This window comes from Rhodamnia argentea, chromosome 8 (genome assembly GCF_020921035.1).
Source record: "Rhodamnia argentea isolate NSW1041297 chromosome 8, ASM2092103v1, whole genome shotgun sequence".
NCBI lineage: Eukaryota > Viridiplantae > Streptophyta > Magnoliopsida > Myrtales > Myrtaceae > Rhodamnia > Rhodamnia argentea.
Window position 1 is genome coordinate 10,942,169 of NC_063157.1, and position 13,498 is coordinate 10,955,666.

At 42.7% G+C, this 13,498-nt stretch overlaps 2 protein-coding genes across 2 annotated transcripts; one reads left to right on the forward strand and one right to left on the reverse strand.

Annotated features, from left to right (window-relative positions):
• Nucleotides 1–191: 191 nt before the first annotated feature.
• On the reverse strand, nucleotides 192–3,028 carry LOC115745414 (PHD finger protein MALE MEIOCYTE DEATH 1). The gene is made up of 3 exons (XM_030680945.2): nucleotides 2,558–3,028; nucleotides 2,005–2,248; nucleotides 192–1,905 (listed from the first exon to the last, which is right to left on the reverse strand). The coding sequence occupies exons 1-3, from the start codon at nucleotides 2,853–2,855 to the stop codon at nucleotides 360–362; spliced, it is 2,088 nt and encodes a 695-aa protein (XP_030536805.1). The 5' UTR covers nucleotides 2,856–3,028; the 3' UTR covers nucleotides 192–359.
• Nucleotides 3,029–4,003: 975 nt separating this feature from the next.
• LOC115745364 (NADH dehydrogenase [ubiquinone] iron-sulfur protein 1, mitochondrial) lies at nucleotides 4,004–11,370 on the forward strand. The gene is made up of 5 exons (XM_030680889.2): nucleotides 4,004–4,613; nucleotides 5,133–5,379; nucleotides 7,234–7,528; nucleotides 9,547–9,921; nucleotides 10,115–11,370. Exons 1-5 carry the CDS (start codon nucleotides 4,193–4,195, stop codon nucleotides 11,015–11,017), a joined length of 2,241 nt encoding a protein of 746 aa, XP_030536749.1. The 5' UTR covers nucleotides 4,004–4,192; the 3' UTR covers nucleotides 11,018–11,370.
• Nucleotides 11,371–13,498: the final 2,128 nt, after the last annotated feature.

The window sequence follows — 13,498 nt, forward strand, 5'->3', positions numbered from 1 at the left end:
AAGAAAGTACACCAGTTCCCTGAATCAGGTCGGCCTAATTCCTGTCCCAACATATTCAGTATTTGTATTTCGTAGACCAGAAGGAAGAGATTTTGTTGTTTGGAGGCAAATCCTCGTGAATCACATCTACTAGTACCACATGCAGCGTAGAGAGAGAGAGGGAGGGAGAGTATGAAAGTAAAAAAGACACTTCAATTGAAACTCTTTGTTCCCTTCGAATTTATTTGAAATATCCGAAAGAATGTATGTACAACAACATATGTCTAACCGTCTTCAAAAACCCTGACTAAAAGATCTTCAATGTGAGGATCTCCATCAATTGTAAATGACCCTCTTGCTGCAATTTTCTGCCCAAAGATCTAATACTGGAGCCCCATTTCATACTCTGGCTCCCCAGTTGGAGGAAGTAGAAGATATCCGAACGGCTCAAGCTCATCTGAGTATCTGAAATCCAAGGGGCTGTCTTCTTGATTCGGTTGTCCTACAGATTTGCAGCATGCTGAGCATGCAAACAAAGGCGGGACACTGTCGGTATCGTCGATTCCGCAGCATCGTGTGTGCTGCCACACTTCGCAGATGTCGCAGGCCATCATTCTCTCACCATCGTCATCTTCAGCCCCGCACATGCATCTCACCTCCCAATTCTCGCTCCCACCTTCATATCTCAACTGACTGTCCACATCCATCCCACTACCCCTCACCCAAACCTCCTGGCCTGACTCCACGACCCCAAACAGCACCTCAGTGTCATCCGTTTCTTTCACAGCTTTGATATCTGTCACCACAAGGTGTTCAAAAGCGCAGTAGGTCTCCCTAAATGCGCTCTCAGCTGCTGCCTTCAAGTCCCCAACCGTAGCATGCAGTGGAACCATGATAATCTCACCGGGCGGGACTTTTTTTGTCGGCAGAACCTCCAACCTATCTATGCTAGGGATGAGATTGCAGATGAAAGTGAGCAACTGGTCTTCCTCATCTCGAAATGGCCATTCCTTCATGAAATGCTTGCTGTCCAGAATCACCTGAGCAGCCAAACTGACGCAATCCGATGTGGGATAATTCAGGAACACGGCGCTGTAAACTTTTGCCACGTCCTTGTAAACATCATGCCCTACCACAAGAGATGGCGATAGTAATGTCTCTTGAACCAACTGCTCTGGTGGTTCCCTGCCACGATCGAACTCATGGATTGTGTACTCCAGGATCCGTGTCAATGGGTTCACTGCACGGCACACGACATAATCCCCAACGATGACATTGTTAAGGATCTTCAGCACATTGTCAATCAAGCCTGTGTCCCCGATATGTAATCTGGCTGCATCTCGCACATCTTGGCGGGTCATTCCGGTGCAGCCCGACTTTTCACCTCTCACTTCTAGCAGTGCGCTCACAATCACTTCAGCTGCCTGCTCCATCCTCCTTCCAGGCCATCTGCTACCCATTTCAGCTACAGCACTTGCGAATTTTCTGTACTTTATTGGCTTCATCTGTGAAAGATGCTTGTTCTGCAGAGATGCTCTAGTTGATATTTTCCACTTCAAGGTGGCGAGAGGCCCAGCAGCTATGGCAGGTTTGCCTTCGCGAGTTGAATGCGACTTGACGGTCAACATGTACTTGAGAAGGTCCTTTAGGGTGACTAAATTGGTTTCACTCATACCTTTGTAATGACGAATGATTTGCTTGATCTCTTTGAAATGTTCGGTACCACTGAAATCCTCGAGGACTTTGACAAGCTCAAGCGAGCCGAGAAATTCCATTGCTCGGTGATAATGGTGCTCTTTAACTCCAAAGCTTCCTCTGAGGAATCTGTAACTCCATCTCCCGAACCACGTGTGTCCATAAGCGATCCCATATAGCAACCGGAGATCCATAGCCCGCTTCCTAGAGACATCCTCAACTGTCACTTTCCTGCACATTGATTTAAAAACAAGGGATAGGACTATCAGATCACTACCTGGAAATCAGATGACATTGTGATCACCAGTGCAATTACTTTTTTCACTTTACCTGACTAGTAGATTGTCGCAAATGCGGTCCCAGAGATCCATAATTTCCCTTCCACAGAGAAACTGGGAGCCCCCTTCGATGCCGTTGATACAGATTAAGTGCCCGAACCCATTACCATGAATGAGGCCATGAAGCAGATGGTTCGGTACATCAAGGTCACGCTCCTCCAGAGGCCTACTCCAGCAACAATCCTTCGGGATTATCACGTGATACCTCCATCTCGACATATAATGGTTTCCCCATCCTTAATCAGGAAATTCAAAAAAACCCATGAGAAAAACACTAAAAATTCGTAATGCCCAGATTCTATGAAGCAAATCCTAAAATCCGTCAAGTTAAAGCTCCAACTACATCGCAATCAAGCCTTGGTCGGACAAAATCAAACACGACCATGAGAAAAGAAGTACCGAAAATCTGTACCCCCTGTTTTACATGACAAACATTTCCAAACGGTAATACACGCTCAACCCATCAAAATTCAGACTTGTCAGAGAACTGACCCACGCTTTAACAGCAGACAAAAGGAAATTAAGTCCACGATCGATCAAATTACCTGCAAATCGGCAGTGATCGCAAAAGGAGTGAGACGGGGGAGTCATGTTCTCTTGGACGGTGAACAGGGGAACGACCGCGCTCGTCTTCTGGTGCATCAGGGGGGTGCACCAGACTTGCAGGTCGCTCGCCGTGGGCTCCTCCTCGGGCACTCCACATTCTCCGAGGAACAGGCGGATGTTGTCACGGAACGGGCCTGCCGGGCTGATCGGGCATCCGGGGTTGCAGAAGTCGTGGAAGGCGAAGATCTTCTGCGGCCGCTTCCTCTTTCTGCAAGCCTGGAGGAACGGGAGCGACATTGGCTTCGATCTGAAAGTGGGTCCTCTCTCTCGGCGGTGCTTTCTTTAAACCCAGAACGAATCCGTCAAGCTCCCAAGCGAGAGAGCGGGAGAGAGAGAGAGCTTAACAGATTGAAAAATTGAGTCTTGAGTTTGTTGAAGGAGCTTCAAATGGCGGTTGATTGCGGTTTGAGGGTCGGACGTTGCCCGCTCAAAAAAACTAACCGTTAGGTTTCCTTCCGAGGGCGTCGGGCGTTTTGAGAATTCACCCCCCAATGTTTTTTTTACCATTCGTCGGATGGTGAAAAAGATTCACTCCACAGACTTCACTGAGAAATCTCTCGATTTTTAAATTAATTTCGAGGGCCAATCTGCAGCCTAGATTTTTCTTGTTGTTTAGTCGAATATGTCGAAATCTTTCATTTTTGTCCGTTATTAATCTCAATTTCGTAAATTTCACCTCATGTGAGACTCGAATGCCACGTCGCATAAGTTCTGCCGATCCTTATTGTCCGGCTAGATGAAACGGGTGATGTGGATAGCCACATCATCTTTTCATTTCAATCCAACAAAGAAAACATATTTGCCGATGTTGATCATACGAGCGTGCCCCCACCATCGGTGGCTTTTGATGGCGATGTTGCCTCCCTCCCTCCTCTCTATAGCAGGGTCATGATCACAATCAAGGTTGTGCGCCCTAAAAGTTTGAAGGGACCTTTAAAATCGAGGCACTTGTATGACTATTTAGAGGTGAGCACCGTTCTTCGCAAATCGAATAAGAAAGGAAAAAAATGGAGTGTAACAGATAATTAATTGTGATTTCCGTTGCAGCTTTTTTAGAAAAAAGGACTCCGGATATTGATAAAGAAAGCACGCGACACGTGGCGAATGCAGACCCAACCTTTGTCATTTTGAACTTCAATTGCCATGGGACTTTGCCTTTCCCTTCATGGAATTTCTATTTCACTGGAATTTGAATCTCTTAACGATGTATTTCTTTTGCTCTACACTTACGAGTAGGTTTACACTAGCCCATAAGGCCCATGTTAGGCCCGACCCAGAAACCAAGAAGGCCCAAATGACGAAACGGGTCGGTCGCTAACCGACATAACAAGCCGACCCGGAGTTGCTGTCGTGTGGAGGGGAAACGCCCCAAGTGAGCTAGCATTGGCACAAACGCAACAGAACGTCACTGCTCTCTCTCTCTCTCTCTTCTGGAGTGTCTTCTCCGATTCAGCTTCAACTAGGACGAATACATCCTCGAGCTCAACTCTCGCCATTGTGGAGATTGCTCGTCGTCAACGCGCGAGCACTGTTCCGTCGACGGTAGGGCCGATAAAGAGTGTGAGAGGCAGGAAATGGGGCTAGGGTTGTTGGCTTCGAGGGCGCTAAGACCGGCGACCTCGAGGCTCCTCCGGAACCCGAGGGATGGGTTCATCAGGACGATCGTGTCCACGCCGGAGCTCCAGAGCCCCGAGGCGTCGGCCGCCCAAGCTCAGTCCGATCCGACTCCGGATCTCCCGCCCCGGAAGCCCCTCGCAGGCGCCCGGGTCCATTTCCCAAGCCCGGAGGACGCGATCGAGGTGTTCGTGGATGGTTACCCGGTGAAGATCCCCAAGGGCATGACGGTCCTGCAGGCTTGCGAGGTCGCCGGCGTTGATATCCCGAGGTTCTGTTACCACAGTCGGCTGTCGATCGCCGGGAACTGTAGAATGTGTTTGGTCGAGGTTGAGAAGTCTCCGAAGCCTGTTGCTTCTTGCGCTATGCCTGCGCTTCCTGGTAATTGGGGGAGGGAGGGGTATTCCTTGTTTTCCACAGATGTTGCTTTTAAATTTCAATGCGTTTACTCTTAGTTTATTATAATTTGGACTTTGGTTCGAACTGATTTATCTAACTACGTACTCATGGGGTCTAAGTTAATGATGTGATAATCTAGACTTCGTTCCTTCCTATCTTCTGACTTTGTTGTTGTTCTTGGTGTAAGATTCTGCAATTCGTTATTGGCTTTATGCTTATCACTAGTAAAACGAATCAGTTATAGTGGCTAATATCAAGACGCATATGCATTCAACAATGTTCTATACTTGGTTAGATGAAGGCTGTGCGTATATTATTGATTGATAGGATATTCCTCTGGTTTTGTGCAATATTTTCACCAGTTGGGTGTCTGAAATTTCAATGACCCAGTTCCTGCAGTTGTCACTTATGTCGATTGGAGTTTCCAATTTCTGGAGAATCTGTTGAAGACTGTGGGTTACTTTTGGACGGCATTCTTATAATTAAAATTTTAACTGTCAGGGATGAAGATCAAGACGGATACTCCAATTGCTAAGAAAGCACGAGAAGGGGTGATGGAGTTCTTGTTGATGAATCATCCCTTAGATTGTCCAATTTGTGACCAAGGTGGAGAGTGTGATCTTCAGGATCAATCTATGGCTTTCGGGTCTGATCGAGGACGGTTCACTGAAGTGAAGAGATCAGTGGTCGATAAGAATCTTGGCCCTCTTGTAAAGACTGTCATGACTCGCTGTATCCAGTGTACAAGGTTAGCATTTTCGTTTAATTAGCATCTGTGATTTCGCCCACAACATGTTTTGTTTTTCTTCCAGTTATTATAACATTGATTTACTTGGGGAACTGGACAATTCTTCATTGCTAATTATGTACAGCAGTGGTTATTTAGTGTATATGTGATACATTCATTCACAGTGTGATTGTTTTGGTCTTTTGAATGAAAAAGTTATGTTTTTGGTAGTCAAAAGGGATTTATAGAGGTCTTTCATGTACTCTTTTCCAATTCCAAGCTGTAAGCACAACATCAGCAATTAGTATCATCCCTTTTAAATAGGGATTGGGATGGGCAGGCTTCGAACTTGGTAATCGGGATTTATTGTTGGTATGACTTGATGGCATATCTTTGGCAGCTGAACTGCTTGCCAAAATAGAATTCGGATTAGCAAATATGCATTCAGATAGTGAATTAGGAAAAAAATAAGTTGTTTCTGGGACAACATGGGAAAACTTGACAAGTTCAGCAATCAGGATGGAAATCATGTTGGAAAGTGCAAAGCTTTTACACGTGAAGATAACTCTAGGGAGAGGGCACAAATGGGGAAAAATGTGACAAGTGGAAGGATCAAGATGCCGCCAAGTGTAGCCAGCCCCTAAGTCACATTTCTAATCATCTTCTCCTTGTGCCACTTGTCATAATCTGAAGGTGATGATTGCTTCCCCACTCCCACTAAAATTGGACTTCCCTCTCCCCCATACACGCCACTCCCAAGAAAACCAATGATTGTCTCTCCACTTACAGTTTTATCCCAACCTTTCATCTACTTTCCTTATGCAGGGTTCATATACATGGCCATAGAGACAAATTTTTGTATTGTCTCCTTTTGCTGGTTCACCATGTTTCACAACCTCACTAAGTGAAGCTTTTTCCTTTTTTCCCCCCTTCCCCTCTTTATTTGGCCGCACGCTACCAAAGCACTTTCAAGTACTACTCATGGGGAAGAATTGGATGAATTGCATAAGCCATATACATATATGTATTTCATGTGCTTTGAAAATTGGTGATTAAATCAATGTGATGTTACGTTTGCCGATGCCTAAAATGTTCTTGGAGGACTAACAGGAAGAGATGCAATTCCATGTAAGCAGGTTCCATCATGTGATTTTCATTTAGGATATGCCAGATTTGTCAAAATTTCCGAGATAATGGTGCCATGAAACTAGAGTTTCCATAAAGCTGGGTGTTCTCGTTGGGAAGTTGTTTACTTGAGGGCAGGTGAATATAATTTCCCACAAAAATCATACTGGTGATTAACCAAAATTGAAAGAAGCAAATTCTTAGGATACCTCACTAACTTTTTTAGATTATTTTATGCTATCCAGTAACCCACCAGTTTTCTGACAATTCACCTTTGGCAGCTTTTCTTCAATGATGTCCCGTCCTGGTTTGAAGTTCTGCATGTCTTATTTCTTGTGATGGGTTTTTGCTTCTGAATATTCTTTTGGATTGCTGATCCACTTTACTTAACATGGGTGAACCTGTTGAAGCTTTTTCACTTTTCATTTCATGTCTTTTAGTGTGTGCAACATTTTGGCCGACTTTCTACTATCTTTATGGAAGCTGTTTCCTGTAAATTTCCCTTAGAGATTGTTCTTTTTTGGGCTTATATGATAAACTTAGAACTTGTTTCCTTTATCTAGAGTATCTTTCGACATCACACTTGCTTGGTGTACTAGCTTAGCTAATAATATTTTCAAGTCTAGTTTAAAATTGGGATTGATCTTCTCTTATTCTTTCATACTTTACGGGGTGCACTATGTGATTATTGTGTGCACTTGGTTATCCTCTTCTATCCGTTGCTTACATAGGTATGTACTCTTCTGACAGATGTGTCAGGTTTGCAACCGAGATTGCTGGTGTTCAAGATCTTGGCATGCTGGGACGTGGTAGTGGAGAGGAAATTGGGACTTATGTGGAAAAACTCATGACAAGTGAACTTTCTGGAAATGTAATTGATATTTGTCCTGTTGGTGCTCTAACCTCTAAGCCCTTTGCATTTAAGGCTCGAAATTGGGAGTTAAAAGGAACAGAGACAATTGATGTTACAGATGCAGTTGGTTCAAACATCCGGATTGATAGCCGTGGTCCAGAGGTTCTGCGCATCCTTCCGCGGTTGAATGAGGTAACTATTCATACTGTACTTCCCGCCAGATTTGGTTCTTAACTATAAAAGCGAATTCTTTCAAGGGAAGTCTTGTTTATTGTGGCTTCAGTTGACAGGTTTTCTTCTTTGACTAGCTTAAAAAATTGTCTGTCTAGATTTTGTATTCTGGGTTTCAGAATAAAAGTGCAAGCAGAAAATAGTGTTTCTTGTTTGCAATAAGAAACCTACTTAAGAACGGAGTTTCTTCTGAAGTTATAGAATCATAATTCAGTTTTGGTTGATTGAGGTGACTTGCTCTAGTTGGTGGAAATTGCTCTAAAGGCTTCGAGGTGCTGTCCTTGGTTGCCGATCGATATATTTTTCTGGTATTGAATGTGTCCATCTTGAGCCTTTTTGCAACCTAATGAATGACGATTAGTGTGAGGTTTGTAAGAGAAGTACTGCAAGAGAAGTTTTGAGGATTAGGTGTAGCAGTTATGTGTTGGGCAGACTGTAGGATATATATGTAGCTGAGGCATGAGGTTTGTGAGTGATGGGTTGGCAGTGCTGCAGTTAAGAGAGAAGTGCTACAAGAAAAGTATGAGTACATTCTTTTGAGTAAATCAATCGGAATAGCCTAATCACTATAAGAAAGCGACGATAGTACTAGACAAGATACATGTTCTGACCCAAACTTGCTGATTAAAGTGCCTTGGAATGGAGATTCAACTTAAGGCTAATTAATGTTGAGTTACTTTTTGGTGGATATCAACAATTCGGTATACTTTTATCCTGAAGTTGGCTCAAGAAGATATCATATCATAGATGATGTTCTTGAAAAGGTTCATCATCTTGGGATAGTTTGCAACGTCGTTATGTTCCAGTAGAAGTGTTTGGCAAAAGAAAAAAGAAACAATTTTCTTATAAAAATTCCAAAAAGATTACTTTTAAGTGAGTTCATGAAAGATAAGGGCATGCACGGCAACACTTCTCTAGAAATCAACTTTTGGAGTTTTTACTTCTTCGAATGGCTCCAAAACTACTTTTGAAGAAAAAAAATATGCTTTAGAAATAGAAAAATGAAGTTGCATAACTAAATAGATTTCTGCTCCAGAAGTTGCATTACCAAACAGAGAAATTCGAAGTTGCGTTACCATATGGAGAAATTCTACTCCATAGGTGTTGTCATGCGCGCCTTAACTAACCTGTTTACTTAGTTGCAATACAGACGTACTTGTTCTCTTAGGGCAAGGTAGAGACCCAATAATTTTGCCTCTTTAATGGAGCTCATCATGGACACTAACCTCCATAATGCATGAAGGTGCCTTGAAGTTTGCAGTTGGATCGTATGCTTGATAGAAAGTATATTTGTATTCTATCTGGTCCTTCTAATGTCCTAAATTCTCGCTTTTATCTATGAATGATTTGAAAGTTATTAGTAAATTACGAAATAGAAGAAAATGATTTGAAAAGACGAGAAGTTGAAAATGTCAGTTGCTGCCAAGGGCTTCTTCAAATTTGATTAAATCAAGCTGAATTCAGTGCTTGTTGGAATTGATAAGCGCTGAGAAAAGGACTTAATTTTGCAACAGCTCCTGATAAGTGCTTTTGAGGTTGAATAGGCACTGCCAATCTTAGCCTAAGAAATGCGCTTTGAACTTTCTTGACACTGCAATAATATGGTGGACCACACGAGGATGGTGATTTGGCTGCTGTATATTCCTCTCACAGTGCAACGATAAGCACTTCAATTTCAGTAAAAATTGCCAGTCCTCTTGTTGTGTTCCATCAAGATAACTTCCTGGCAGCTGTGTCTGAATTGCTTGACGTTGCTGGTGGGTTGCCATTGATCCTGTCTGGGGGTAGTGCAGCCAACCGTTTTAACTATCATATGAGATTTTAATTTGGTGGAGATTGCAATCACACAAACAAATGGGTGGACTTCCCTCTCCCCTGCTGTACTCTCATGTACACACTCTCTTAAACAGATGCATGTGTATGCCTGCACACATTGAGAACTCTCGGTGGATTATTCAGCTTTGGAACTTTTGTTGCAGGATATAAATGAGGAATGGATATCCGATAAAACTCGTTTTTGTTATGATGGACTTAAGCGGCAGAGGCTTAATGACCCCATGATTCGTGGTGCTGATGGGCGTTTCCAGGCTGTGAGCTGGCGTGATGCCCTTGCCATGGTTGGTGAGGTTATCCATAAAGTTGCACCTGAAGAGATCGTTGGTGTTGCCGGCAAACTATCTGATGCAGAGTCTATGATGGCATTCAAAGATTTCTTGAACAGAATGGGGGCCAATAATGTAATGTGTGAAGGCAATGGGAAGCACCCTAATGCTGATCTGCGATCAGGATATATTATGAATACCGGCATTGCTGGTCTTGAGAAGGCAGATGTTTTCCTTTTGGTTGGAACACAGGTAATGTATTATCATTAGATTGTTGAGGGATGACCATCCAGACTACTTTCATGATAATATTTTGGTGACGACAATCTTCAATTCCTTCTGGAATTTACACCTTCCTTGAGGCTTTGACCTTTTCTTTGAGATCCATGTTTTTCCTGTTGATTTCATCTGACTTCTGGCTCTCTTTTTCGTTTTGTTCAACCAGCCAAGAGTAGAAGCTGCTATGGTGAATGCAAGAATCCGCAAGACAGTGCGTGCTACACAAGCAAAGGTGGGTTATGTTGGTCCTCCTACCGATCTCAACTATAATCATGAACATCTTGGCACGGGACCTCAAACTCTGACTGAACTTGCTGAGGGGCGCCACCCCTTCTGCTCAACTCTTAAAAATGCCAAAAACCCAGCTATTATCGTCGGTGCCGGGCTCTTTGAGAGAGATGATTTGGATGCGATTTTTTCTGCCATCGAGACCATCGCAAAATACGGGAATGTTGTGAGGCCTGACTGGAATGGTTACAATGTGTTGCTTCTACATGCTGCTCAAGCTGCCGCCCTCGATCTTGGACTTGTTCCACAATCTCCTGACAGCATCAAGTCTGCGAAATTTGTGTATCTGATGGGTGCAGATGATGTCAACTTGAAGGATATTCCTGATGATGCATTTGTAGTCTATCAGGGGCATCATGGAGATCGAAGTGTATATCGTGCCAATGTCATTCTTCCAGCATCTGCCTTCAGCGAGAAGGAAGGTACATATGAAAATACCGAAGGGTGCATTCAACAGACTCTCCCCGCAGTTCCAACAGTTGGTGATGCAAGAGATGACTGGAAGATAGTTCGCGCTTTGTCGGAGGTGGCAGGAGTTCAGTTGCCTTATGATAGTGTTGAAGGGATCCGGTCCAGGATACAGACAGTGGCGCCGAATCTCGTGAGCATGGATGAGAGAGAACCTGCGACATTTTCAACTACTACAATGAGACCCAATGTACACAGAAAGATCAGTCCGAATGACTTTGGAAAGGCAGTAGAGAATTTCTACATGACCGATGCTATAACCAGGGCATCAAAGATAATGGCGCAATGCAGTGCGATGCTGTTGAAGAAATAACCGGTGAGTGGAATGATTTCAAATAAAGTTGCAGAATGGCTTTCTTGTATGTTTCCATCATTTGGCTGTGTAAGGGAGTTTTTTGGTATTAGACTTAGCTTAGATAACTTCCACCATGCCATATGGAGTTGTACACATAAATGGCATATTGCTCCGTACATCGACACTTATCTTTGAGGATTCTTCTCTTGTGGCTTCAAGGGTAACTCGAGAATCTAATTATTCGGTGTTCTTCAGGGTCATGCCATTGGTATTTATCTGTTTTAATTCTGTAAATTTGCAAGTTGAAACTAGTTTTCACTGTTCACTTCATCAATATTCGAAGTAAAGCCATCTTTCATCTTCTGGTGTTAGCAGTGATGGTTGCACCCTCCGGGTTCTCGTGATGATAAATGGTCAAGAGGAGTTTTTCTTTGGTTTTTCCCTGTTCAACTGATTGCTAATTGCGCAGAGTTTTTGGTTTCTTACCCTCAAAAAGTATAGATGCTTACGGGTATTAGGCATCCGATGCTTATGAATCCAAAGTGCCTCTACTTCAGTTTAAGACTACTTCAAGCTGTTAAATTTTCACTCAGAGACAGCTACATTGGCACAAGAAATCAATTGCTAAAAAAAAAAAATGGTCTAAAATTGCTCAAATTGATATGCCGGAGAGTTGGACGAACTCTTTGCCTTGACGGTATGAAATTGTTGGGGTTTTCCTTTGAAGAGAAACGAGAACGGCCCCTTAAATTCCTCTTTATCTTAGAGATAATGTCGGTCCCTCAATTACCATGTCAGCTTACACCGAATAAGAAAGTAGGGTCAGCGGTTCCGGGGTTGGGCCGTTCCATAGCTACCCGCATAGGATCCATTCCCAAATTTTGAAATCTGGAATCGATTGAGGGAATTAGCCGATTATTTTTTATGACATAGAGGTGGCAAAATTGATCTAGAACCTACATTAAATGAGTTTCCTTAAATTTTAAAAACTTATTTAAGTGGATTGTTAATGTGTTACCTAACAGCTTAAGGGGCTGAGAATTAACACAGAAAGTTGGAGAACTAACCCATTTCTAACCCATATTAGGTGGAGTTGGACATGACAAGACAATTTTTATAATTTTTGTTATATATCTTACGATTCTTTTATATCTTTTTCTCTCTTTTCCTTTTTTTCGATCATAGGTGAGGGTCGGCCGACCCTCGTCGACATCAAGCGAGGCTGTGAAGTCCTCGATAGATTTGGGCGACGGCCCATTGCCGAAACTTAGAAAAAAAAGAAAAAAACATAAATTATAAAAATTACCCACCTGATTTGTATTGCATGGAAGTGTTTTAGCAACATAATTTTTCAAAAAAATTATAAGAAACAAGTTTTCCTAGATTAAGTTAAATATTGAGGTGTTTTAGCAATATAGGTAAGGGTTGGTTTGGGTATGTCGCCAGATTTGTATTGTATGAAAATGGGTTAAAACAGGTTAAATGGGTCAATTTGGATCGGAGCATTTTCGTCTGGACCCAACTCACTCGTTTGACGGGTCCGACGTATCATAAAACATGAATTATAAAACTTAATTATTCATTCACCCATAAAAAGATTGCTCTAAATTCTAACCACGTGAAAACAAAGCAAACAACAAACATAATTAAAATGTGTTCAGTTTAGGATCGGTCCCTCAACTCTCGAATCGGACCACACAGCATCAATTCCCAATTTTCCAGACAAAGGACCGAGTCGCTTCTCGCAGGACCGGATTGCACAGTGCCGGTCCAATGTCGACCCTAGACCGCCGCTCACTCCTACTAGAAAGGGTACTTCGGATCTTTATATGGGTTCTCTCAATATGGGGTCGGAAAGAGTGATCTCACGTTAACATTTTTACTATAAAGGAAAGAAGAAGAGAAAATCGGACAAAGGAAGTGGGGTTCACGGTGTCTGGAGTCGACAATAAGTTCTCAAATCAGAGCAACTCTACGTAAAACTTGGGTTGTGAGATGGCAATTTTGAATTTGTCGCTATCTCAGCTCAATAGCTTTATTTCCAACTAGCTAGGGTTTGACTCCCATGGCTACTAAAGTTGCAGCCACTTGATCGTTTGCTCACGTAACGTAAAGAAATACCACTAAGCCATAATGGACAAAATAACTCAAAAATGCCGTCGAAAGTCCAAACCAACTTTTTAATGATGTCCAGCTGTTACAAGATATGGACAAGAGGACGGTGCTCAGTACCAAGTACATAATAAATATGTAGCATTGTCCCAATATCTGAGCCTATGATACCGACCTACACGTCACGGCTTCCACAGTATATAAAGATCCACTTCTTCGTGGTCAATGGGCAAAACGAATCTCTCTCCTTGCGCACATAATTACTAGCTCGAGATTTCTATATCGGATTAATCACATAAATGCGAGAAAATTACCTAATCAACCCTAATTGTATGGAAAATTACCAAAAAGTTCTAAAGTTCTTAACTTATTACAAATGTGTCAATT